This window comes from Gossypium raimondii, chromosome 9 (genome assembly GCF_025698545.1).
Source record: "Gossypium raimondii isolate GPD5lz chromosome 9, ASM2569854v1, whole genome shotgun sequence".
Lineage (NCBI taxonomy): Eukaryota > Viridiplantae > Streptophyta > Magnoliopsida > Malvales > Malvaceae > Gossypium > Gossypium raimondii.
In genome coordinates this window covers 44,217,072-44,229,074 of record NC_068573.1, presented here as the reverse complement: position 1 = coordinate 44,229,074, position 12,003 = coordinate 44,217,072, and the positions used below count along the sequence as shown (strand labels likewise).

The following is a 12,003-nucleotide window of genomic DNA, read 5'->3' as shown; positions in this document are numbered from 1 at the left end:
AAAAAAAATAAAGGCAATATTCGATGTTTAGAATTTTGAGAAATTGTGCCCTAATGTGTTGGGCTGCGATTCTTTTATCTGACTTAAACAATTGAATATCCTTTTAAATTTTATTGCACGAGTTTTTTTGGACAAGCTCATTTTTGAGGAGGTGAAATATCATGCCCTAACTTATTGGGTGTGACATTTTTTCTCTCCGAAATGAGAGGGTCGTAATGGATAATTTGACTTATATAAGTATTTATATACAAGGATCATATTTTTAAATTCTTTTTGAGTTTTTTAATTTTCGACACCAAGACATTAAGTAATCAACTAGGTATCAATTTTGGGCGTTACGAGGGTGCTAATCCCTCCTCGTACGTAACCAACTCCCGAACCTGTTTTCTAAATTTCGTAGACCAAAATCGTTGTTTTGATAAAATTAAATCATTTATTAAAAACAATCATTTTCTAAGGTGACCCGATCATACCTCATCAAAAAGGATTGGTGGCGACTCCATTTTTGTTTTCATTTTTTAACATCCAAGTCGACCCCATTTTATCAAAAAAATGGTGTCAACGATACATATATAACAAATAAATTTTTTTCCAATCATTACGCTAATAACTAAACGAAACATTAAGATTACTAAAAAGTGTTTTTACATTAGTTTCGTATTACAATTTACAAACCAAGGCTAAGAAGTTGAGCTATGTGATAATTTGCCAGTGATTAGGCTGATGTAGGCTCCTTGGACATCTCTTTCTTGTTGGGCTTATTGAACTATTATCCTTCTTTTTTTTTTTTGTTCATTGGACTATTATTCACTTAATGGGTTATATGATTATGCTTGCCAACTAAGGAAAAAAACATTTTCAATTAAAAAAAAAGTGGTAAAGAAAATTTAAAATAGTGCCCATCAAAGATGGAATTCTAAAAACAAGGCAAAGATCTAAACAACGATAGGGATTTGGGATAATTATGGGAACAATAAAATCTATATGTTGGGACAGCGGTTTATAAAGATATTTAAAATTTAAAGTAGAAAGATTAGCTTAGCTGTTTCGTATATTTTTGCTCTCTAAATACATGAATGAGGAGTGGTTATCATTATTTAAATTTGTAATTTAGAAGATGGGGGGTGACAGCCACTTGCAATATAATACCATCATTAAAATAATAATTCCATTGAGTTGTCAAATGTTATATTCCTTACATTTCCTGTAGTCTCTTGTGTGTTTTTGTTTTCCATTTTCTCAATCACATAGAATATAATTTTATAAACACATCAAATCAAATTTGGGAAATGGTATTGTTTTAAATTTTATTATTACAACCCATTAATCACTTTTATAGTCTTGTGACTTTATAAAACAATATTATTCCATAAATAATAATTCATACCATTTTAAAATAATATGATTTTCATAGTAATAAAGTTACATTATCCCGAATTGAAATTATTATCGAAATTGTCAAAAGAACACACCACAATAAATTGATTTCTTCTTAACAATAGACGTTATAACACCACAGTAAATAGCAATAGTTCCTAATGCCCGATCACGAGTAAAATCCGGGATCCTCTTAACTTATATAAACTTTGCTTTTGACCCATCTCTTACATAGATTGTGGGGCATTTCCAGACTTGTTTGTTCTTTTTTAAGTTTGAAAGGTGAAAATGAGTTTAGGTCTGGATGCATGCAACCCTTTCCTAACGGGCACCTTTTGCTTTTACATGTATCAAAAGGCTAAGCCATTCTCTTTTTAGAAAGTAGAATTATGGATGAATAAATTAATCAGAATCTTTTTGTGTTTTTGGATTATGATAGGAAGTCAACAAAACATAGGGGCACCATCCAACCCAATACTCAGGACTCATAGTTGCACAATATGTTCAACATGAAAATTCGAATTATCTTTATTTGGTTGGGTACAATGAATGAAACCAGATTTGATTCTTTAAATGAACCCAAACCATTTACGGTTTACTTTTGCAAGCATTCCATGCATGGTGTATAAAAATAATAATAATAAGCATTATCACTTGTTTCCTGTAATACATAAAAAATTAGCCTCAAGCGTTTTCTGTCATTTACCGGTTTATCCTGTAGTTGATTCGCCAGAAATCCCAAGTCAAGGAAAAAAACAATCATTCTGCCACGTGATGAACGTGTATAAATAATTTTATAATCGTCAGAAGGTAAAATGTTGGTTTCCTTTTCAAAGGTTTCACACTGGGTAAAGTTACGAAACAAAAATTCCTCTTCATGCTTAACATGTTTTTTTAATAGATATATGCGTTGAATTTCAACTTTTTCATTTTTTTATAAATCTTATCATTTTGGTTTGGTGCCATTGATTATGACCCCAAAAAGCAAACACTTCGTGCATTTCATTTTTATATATAATTCAACTAAAATTTTCATTTGAAATCATCATAAAGCATTGTTATACCATTTTTAACACATTTGGAAATATATATAAATAATATGATTTGTATGTTCTATAAATATAAGACTTGGATACATATATTTCCCAAAATTCAACTTATTCATTTTTATCAACAAACATTATTTTACCATAAAATAATATTAAAAGTTAATGTCAAAAATTATATGATCTCGTTACACAATGCCTAAATAGGAGGATAATATACTTCAGTGCACTTGGACTCATATCTTTTTACATTGACAACCATACTCATGCCAATTGAATATTAGTTGACACCAAAATTTTGTTTTGCCAAATAGATAATTGCTTCCATTTAGGGGTTGATCTCATATGCTTTTGTAGTAGTGCATTTGTGGTTTTGTTGTACTAACCTTTAAATAAATTTTTTACTTTGGCTGAGAAAAAATAAATAAAAATGGTTGATGTACCAAATACCAAAACTCAAGCGGATTTCTTCCCTCAAAATTTGCAATGAATAAAAAAAAAAAGAATCTTTTCTGTGTTTACTTTACTGTATTAAAATACAAGCTAAACTTCATAGAACAGCACAAAGTAGAAGATCCTCAACAAGAAATGGATTTGTACAACATTATAGTAACATGTTTCTATATTCATGACATAAACAACATAAAATTCATACAAACTTTTCTTCTCTGGTGCCGGCTCTGAGACATGAATTAAAACTAATAAATACAATGCGCTATCTTCAACCAGGAACCTTACAATAAGGATTTGGATATCCATGCCTATATATAATTTGAACATGTGGGAAACTATATATTGATGGTTTGGACCCTTTGTCCTTATCTATAACATCAAAATCTCTTGCATGGTTTTTCATCCTAAGTTTTCTTTTCCACTTCAAATGTGTAACATACCTATATCAAATAACTGTAAGAATATTATGTCTGATAGGAAAGCGAAAAAGAGAAAAGATAAAAAAAGGAAAAAGCAATCTAATAATATGCTGTTCTTTAGCTCAATCATTAGGTTAAAAATGTTTCCTCTCTCTCCTTTTTCCTTCTTACCTGTAACCATTTCCTCCCCAAACAACCACATGCATACCAAATGCAGAAATTGCAATATCCGCTTTACTGATACTCAGCGTTGATATGCAATCAAACCAATACTAAATCTTTCTTAGCTAGCAATCTTAAATAAATATTAAACATAGCACAAGTAAAATAATTAGCTATGAATGGAAGTTTAGTTAATCTCAGCAAAGAAAACTATCAGTAAGGGTTAAGCTGAACAATGAATAGAAAGAAACTTGCATAAATTAATGTGAAGGATATAACATATGTATTTGTAAAGAGAGTAATGATGAAGTGATATTAGAATCATGGTTTAACAATTTGATTTCACGCCAAGTATCCTAGTAGCTGTGGTAGGAAGGTGGACCAACTATGACCCAGTACGGAATATCCCTAAGGGTGGATGGGGGAATCTAAATGATGGGGAAATATATAACAGGACCATCATGAGATTGAGTGGAAGACAGTATCTATTTAATTAAATGTGAAGCATTTATCTCATCAGATAAAAAATGAAAGGTCGTTAAACAGAAGGATCTGCATTTGATGCACTTAGTGTAAAATTAGTGAACCATTTGATGCACTATCTGCATTTGTCCTACATGAGATTCACTATAACTCTTGGCACACCTAACGTTTCTAACAGTGGTAGTTTTTTACTATTATTAGATATGAAAAAAATGGAATTTAACATATACATACATATATAATAACTTGAAATCTTGAATATTCTGTCAACCAACTACACAACTTGTGAACATAATGCAATTTCTTTAAATACAAGCAGTTAATATAATCAGCTAGTTTCCTATCCAAATTTTGTTCTCATTTTTGGTTGATTTTCACTTTATTGACCTTAAGAAGCTTGCGATATATATAAACTTTCTCATATAATTACTTGTATATAAAATGAATGATAATTATTATAATTTCTTGACCAACATTTCCACTTGTCATTAACTATGAATAGAATTTGTCTACAATATTCACTGCATAATTTCCTTGGAATACATATATATAGAAGCTGGTAAATATTGATTCTCTAGAGAAGCAAAACAGCTCTACCTAGTAAATCAAATCTCGATCCTAACATAAACATATTATGTTGTAATTAATCAACTTGATTGGGATTATATTCCAGCATAAAAAAGTGGATTAACTATGAAATTAAATATTCCGTTTGTCATTAACTTGCAATGCATGGAAGACAATTAATGTGTGCCTAGTTTATCATCACTTCATTTATCTGAAAAAGAAAGAAGAGGATATATGTGATAATAAAAGAACCAGATTTAACTCCACTCCTCTGGTAGTGTGATGACAGGAAAAATAAATGTGAAATACAAATGTAGACCAAGACCATTATCATTTATGGAGATGTTGAGAGATGATCTAATAATAATATTAAGCAAAAAAAAACCTCGCAGAAGATGGGAATGTGTCAGATATACATATCATAATGGGTCATACTAAGTAGAGAAGAAAGATCAACCTTACTCAAATCATAATCTAAACGTGGGAGCTTTGATGGGAAAAACTCCATTAAAGACGAAGATATGGTTTAATAGCTAGGAAGTTTGAGACAAGGATGAAATTACTTTATTTAGTTTCTGCTCCAGATAAGGTACATGAACGCCTCTCAGATCGCTAACCTGTAACAGCCAAATAAAGAAATATGCATTTGGAAAATTAGCAGCCTGATAACCATGCAAAACCCCTAATTTAATTAACCTAGTAATCAGTCAGTATACCTCAGTTTGAATGGTGTGGATCAGTCCTCCATCAATTCTGGTAGTGATACAGTTAACAACATCCAGTCCTTCCTCAAGCAGCAATTGTAGCACCCTTGAGAGGGTCAAAGCTTTAGGTCCAACACTGGTGCTGATCACAACTTCAACACCATCCAAAGATTGGCGAACTACAGCACTGCTTGGGAAGGCCTCGTTAGAGGTCATCCCTTGCTCAAAACCACTCCAATTATCCGATGCCTTCTTTAACTCATCTCTCTTGGCATTCAGTCCATCGATCCTCTTCTGCAGGTCCTTTACATAACTCACTGCTCCATTCATATGATCTGATATTGCACGCTTTCCCTGAAAACCCCATGAAATGTAACCCTAACTCATAATTATATATATGCCAAACCCAGACAGCAGTTTCTTCAATTGCAGAAGAAGCAGATACAGCAGTGCTGCTGATGTAAAAAAAAAAAAAAAAACAGATATGAGGGGGGTATCAATTGATTGGAATACAAGCTGTTTTCGTACCTTGATGTACTCAAGAGGGAGAAGAGTTCGAAGAGAAGCATAAAGGGTGGACATTTCTTGCCTTCTTTGCCTCTCAATATCCCTATGCATAGACTTTTTCTTATCATCAGCGTTACTATTTTCTCTCTTCTCAGTTGACAATAATTTTCGTTGGCGGCCTCTACTGCTGCTGCCACCCATGGGAACATAATCCAAAATCTCATCATGTGGGATCGTGTTTTGAGGGTCGGAACCGGAAGAAAAGTGGAAGAACATCTCATCCATAATGGTTGAGTGTGAAGGGAAATTATGAAATTTAGTGGGAAGCGAGGGAGGGGGAGTATTAACTTTGCCCGGAATGTGAGGCAGGGTTTTCTGTAAATAAGAGTGCAGGCAAAAGCAATGGAAGGGATATGTTTGTTAGGGTGTGAGATCTTAGATGGGGCCGAAGATGTCCAGAGTCCCTATAATCCTTAATCTGCTATAGTATAAGATCATGAGAGATATGAACTGATATCTCTAGCCATAGTATGTAGACTCTCTTTTCAACACCGTATTTTATGTTCTACACCTAACCCCATTTTTTTTTCCTTTTTAATTTTTTAACCACAAAATATGTTAATGGATTTAATATCATCTCTTGTGGATGTGTGTATCTTCATTTTTAGCGTCTCAACTTTTTATAAAATAAGAAGGTATTTTTGTTTTTTAATAATTTAAACTTAACAACTCATTTTTATTATCACAACCAAAACTTCTTCTATATCAGTTTTTAATAAATATAATTTATTTTTATGCAATTTGTATTGTAGTATATATAGGAATAGATAAATGATGGTTTTGTTTTAAAACTAGATGTCTTTGACATCGAGTGGCAGTTTTAGAAAAACGTACTTATATATCAGTAGCCAAATCTCTTTTCACGGGGATTCAAAATTTATTTTGTACTCCAAATTTATAAGTTCAATCACACTTAAATATATTTATGTTTATAAATAATTCTAAATATAGCCTTCAAAAATCATTTTATAAGCCTCCCATTATTTCCATTAAAATAAGAATACAAAAATCTTGAAAGTAATCTTGATAGTGATATTTCTTAATTCTAAATATATAAAATGGGTTATATCACATAACCAATATTATAATATCATCCAAAAGATGAAAAGATTTTATGAATAATAAAGATTCAATGTTTGAATGAGTTTTGACTTTTGCTACCTAGTTGGACCGTATAATGTGAGATTATCATTAATTTATTCCAGTACACTTCTCATTTCTGGTTTTTGATTTAAGGGCAGTGTAGGTTTTTTTTTAGAGGCCACTACTATTAATTTTTAAAAAGTATAATGATAAATTTAGCATTTAACTTGACTTTTATTTCATTTTAATTAAATTTGATTATCTTTTAAAAAGAATCAAACCGCTTTTTAATAGAAATGTTGATATGTTCAATGATGTTGGTGTGTAAATTCACATATGACACTATTCTACATCAATAAATAATTTAATAATTATAAAATGTTCAATAAAAATTTTAAAAATATATGAAGTATAAGTGGATTGCCATACAGTGCCACTGTATTTAAAAATATAATGTTTTAATTAGCATTTCCTTTATAATCAAATTCGACTCTTTTAAAAAGTTGAGGGTTAAATTTAACTAAAAAAGGACTAATTTGATAAAAGAATGTAAATTTCTAAAATTATTTTGAAGTAGTATATAAGTCATGTCATAATTCTAGCTTTGACAATTTTCTAATCCCTTAACCTATGCTTGGACAAATATTATTAAGGGAAAAGAATGGAAGGTTAAAGAAAATATTAATATTATTGGTTGAATAGTTAAAATGAATAAAGGAAAAAGGCATAATGAATATTAATATTTCTTGTTTGGATAAACGGTGGAAAGAAAAGGAAATAGTTTAATTTAAATAAATTTTAAATTTTATCATTTTATAAATAATAGATAATAATAATAAAATTAAATTATAAGAAAATACTAATATTCTTCATAGAACCATAATTAAAACATTAATCAATAAATTTTTAAAAATTTAAAAATTATACACCAAACTAGGTAGTTTATTTTAATAGATAAAATTAAAGAAAACTCACTAAAATAAGACAACTAAACCTCTTGAGTACAACCATGATTAACAAATGAATTTTAAAAAGGGTGAATACGACTTAAATAAAATTAATAAAAATTCAATTACTTTAAAATAAAATTATAATTAAATTGTATTTAAGTTGAAGTAAAATTAAATATAATTATATGTCGATCTTGACATAAACTTATCAAATTAAAATTACTTGAAAAAGTTGAATTTGCTTAATTAATTGATACATGGTGGTATCTCCAACGAAGATTGAAGTCTTTCAAGAATCGATCCCTTGTAAAGCATTGCTCCATAATGAGCTGCCTCATAATATTGCTACTATCTTCAATCTCAAAGCTAAGTGGAGTGAAATATATTTATTAAAATTTTATCTCAATTTTCAAAATTGTTTTTGATTTAAATATTAAAAGTATGATCAATTTGGTTCAAAGTTTATTATAAACATTTTTTATTAATTTATAAAAATATTTAAATAAAAAAAGCTTTTCTTTTGGAATTTCTTGAAAGCGTTCTTTGTGGCTTGAATTATCGCAGTGATGGGATTTGAAGGGTTTTTTATTTCCAAAAATGGTTTTCATTGTTAAGAGTACAAGCAGCACTTAAATTTATGTCACAAATCAATCAACTTTTCTCAAAAAAATGCATCTAGCTAAAATTTTAAACATAAAAAATATTTCAATTAAATCTTTTTTGGTGAATTACAAGAGGAGGACAAAACTCTAACAATAGCGCAATTTAAACCCAAACCACACTTGGGACGGTGAACACCCTAACTATCAAACCAACACACAATTCCATTAATTAAATTATTTTACTAATATTTTCGTTGTTAATAGTTGTTGTACTAAAGTCAATTGTCATGATGCTTATGTGGCATTGTAGAACTAATAAAAATAAAAATTGAAAAAAATTACAAATCCAAATACAAAATGACACCGAACAAAAGATGTCTAAGTTATGTAAATTTAATTTTTTATTTGTTTAAGTTCATTTTAGATGTAGTTTTGTAAGTTATGAAATACTTTTAAAAGTTTTGACCGGATTTCAGCCATAAAAACCCTTAGGCAGCACGAACTGTGAAGGCTTCCTGGGTTGGCCATTGAATCGGAATAGAGGCTTTTCAACGAGGAGTGCTTACGAACAGTGGCTAATTTGCGAACTGATATGACAGGTAAATTATGGAAGGTTGTTTGGCAGTATCGGGGACCTTAAAAAGTGAGTTTTCTTATGGCTCGTCTATTGTAACAGTTTATTGACGAATGTCGAAGGGTGGAGGCGGCATCTTACAGGGGACCAACAATGCCCACTATGTGGCTCGACCGTTGAGGAATCGACCATGTCCTCCGTCGATGCTTCAGGGTGATCAGTGTCTAGTCTAGGCTGGTCAAACAGGATAAATTAACGGAGCTTCTAAGTCTCGACACAAAAAATTGGGTACTTGCTAACCTTCAGCATCCGACATACTTTGCACGTGATAGCTCTGATTGGGATGTGAATTTTGGATTGATCTCCTGGTGCCTCTAGAACAGGAAAAACGAATTTATATTCAAACTGGAGACAATGGAGTGGGATGATGTATGGCGGATTACCCATAATTGGTTCAATGCGTGTAGGCTGATGCACTCGACTGAATTTGCAAAGGAGAGTGGTAATGGCTCGAAAGAGCTTTGGGCTATCCGTTGGTACCCGCCACCGAAGGAATGAGTGGAAACAGAGAGGACATCGATAGGTGGCCTCTTGCGAGACCATAATGGAAATTGGCTTACTAGATTTATAAGGAGCATTGGCAACACCTCTGTTATGGAAGCTAAGCTTTGGGGCATATACGATGGCATGTGTATGGCTTGATTGCAAGGTCATTTAAGGGTAATCGTGGAGTGGCGAATCGTTTGGTTAAATTGGTAATGAGGCGAGAATTGAGGCTGCAAATGCTGCAACATCCATCGGAGGAACTGCTACCTGTGATGGAAGAGGATGGAGCCGAACATGCTATAGTTCGAGCAATGATGTAGTTATTCCTAATTGTTCAATTTTTGCTTTCTTACCATTTTTTTTAAATTTTAATAAATGTATAAAAATATTAAAAGTTTGTAAATCATTATAAGAATCATAATAAAGAGAAATTGTGTGTGTGTGTTTTTGTGTGTTTGATATATTTTTGTAATCTAAAAATAACAAACAAATTATAGGATTGCAATTAAGAATAGGCTAGATTTCACACACGCTAATAAAATTTAGGGAAAACTACATTAGTAGTCACCTAATTATTAGTAATTCTTTTTGTCACCCAATTATAAAAAAGTTATAAAATGGTTACTCAATTATTAGTAAATTTCTTTTATGGTCACTTAACTATTCAATTTTGTCTTTTTTGTCACAAGTTGGCTAACGGTAGCAACTTTCTAACCCTCAACATTTACACATTTTGTAATTTGAGTGACCAAATTTTCGGGGCATTACAAGTCTACCCAACTAAAAAAAATCATCCTTGAAATTTCACTTAATTTTTTCAAAGCCTTTAATAAAGATAAATGTAAAAAATAAAAAAATTAATGATTTGTTTCATATCATCTGGAAAAAAATTTTGAGAGGTGAAAACATTTTGAAATTTTTTATGAAATTTCTAAATTCTAAATTCAGAATCACCGTTTAAATTCCTAATTGACATGTACAAAAGACTTGCTAACCATTTGTACTCCTGTTTAGACCTAAAATCAACTAAACTTGTAGCTTTGAAGCAAGAAATGTAACATCCTAAACGTAACCCAGAAATTCGATTGAATTCGAAGTCGCAAAAAATTTTAAAAATAAAAAATAAAATTATTTAATAAAACTCAATCAAATAATAAATAAGTTATAAAATATAGTCAAATTAAATAAATCCACCGAATAACAAATATTAAGTACATACAAAATTCTATACTATTCTAAAATTTTTTCCTAAACTCATAATCATATTAAAATTGTATGAACAATGAAAATATTCATCTAAATGAACAACAATTGAAAAAAGGTTAATTACAAGTTTAATCCCCATTAATTGTTAAAATTCATTTAGCTTCAAAATTAAATTAAAAATTAAAATAAATCCAAAATCCATAAAAATATTAAAAATCTAAAATTTATGTAAACAAATCATTTTACCAATATTATATAATCAAAATGAGCATTGAAGACAATATATGGGAGATGTATTGAACCAAATAGTTGGAGGGGATATTATTATAAAATTCAGTGTTGGTAACTTTCAAGATAGCGTCGCCGACATCACATGAATAATATACAATTGAGCTTAGTCTTTGTTTGCATTTTAAAATACAAAAGTTAAAAAGGACAATTATTCTTACTTTACCTTTAATTATTATCATTTCTCTTCTTTTCCCCTTTCAAGTTAGAGGTAATTTCTTAATCAACCAAAAGTTTTGTTTAAAATCAAATCGGACCCTATATGACTATAAGATTCTTATTCTTCGTCTTGATACTAAAATAAATAAATAAAAATCATGTTTTTAAAAAACAAAAATAAAAAATAATACAAGAACACAACACTATAATTATCTTGCATATATCACTTGGTCCAAATAATGAATGAATATTTTAATGTATTATTTGGGTTCTTTTTCCTTAAAGTCTTATTTGATTATAATTATTACATAAATATAAAAATGTTTATTATAGCGTAAATAATTAGTACAAATTTAATTTAAAAGTTGAACGATGTGTAAAACCTAATAAATAAAAAATATAATGTCAAATTTAGCCTTTAACATTTATGTCAAATATTTGTACTAAAGTGTAAATATTTTAAAATCAGTTTAAGTTTTCTATAAACTTTGTTTAAGGGAGTTCACACCAGAGAAATGCATGTGAATGAATCTGATATGATGAGTGTTAGTACAACATGTTGCGTAGGTATTAGATAAAGTATACACACTTACCATGTTGACAAATTGTGTTGGTTGATAGGTAAACTATGTTTGCATATTGAATTATCACATAATTATCATGTGAGGTAAGTTAATTATTGAATTTGTATGAGCTTACTAAGTGTAACACCCCTAACCCTTATCCGTTGCCGGAACAGGATTAATGAGCATTACTGGAGTTTACAAAATAAATACAATTAATTCATCTCAATTACTATTCATATCAGAAACCAATC

At 30.1% G+C, this 12,003-nt stretch overlaps 1 protein-coding gene across 2 annotated transcripts; it reads right to left on the bottom strand.

The window, feature by feature from the left end:
- Positions 1 to 2,940: 2,940 nt before the first annotated feature.
- On the bottom strand, positions 2,941 to 6,253 carry LOC105800104 (transcription factor bHLH126). Of its 2 annotated transcripts, none has more exons than XM_052620746.1 (4): positions 5,740 to 6,253; positions 5,224 to 5,565; positions 5,071 to 5,124; positions 2,941 to 3,329 (listed from the first exon to the last, which is right to left on the bottom strand). In XM_052620746.1, exons 1-4 carry the CDS (start codon positions 6,001 to 6,003, stop codon positions 3,300 to 3,302), a joined length of 690 nt encoding a protein of 229 aa, XP_052476706.1. In that variant the 5' UTR covers positions 6,004 to 6,253; the 3' UTR covers positions 2,941 to 3,299. The 2 variants fall into 2 exon arrangements, with proteins under 2 accessions (XP_052476706.1, XP_012486480.1); XM_012631026.2 differs by having other exon boundaries at positions 2,941 to 3,316.
- Positions 6,254 to 12,003: the final 5,750 nt, after the last annotated feature.

Excerpts from the sequence above, each read along its gene's own strand:
- LOC105800104 (XM_012631026.2), bottom strand. The coding sequence starts at position 6,003 with ATGGATGAGATGTTCTTCCACTTTTCTTCCGGTTCCGACCCTCAAAAC. Across the intron at positions 5,566-5,739 it reads TCCCTCTTGAGTACATCAAG|GGAAAGCGTGCAATATCAGA; the intron begins GTACGAAAACAG and ends TGGGGTTTTCAG. Across the intron at positions 3,317-5,070 it reads TGGAGCAGAAACTAAATAAA|GTATGTTACACATTTGAAGT; the intron begins GTAATTTCATCC and ends TATTTGATATAG.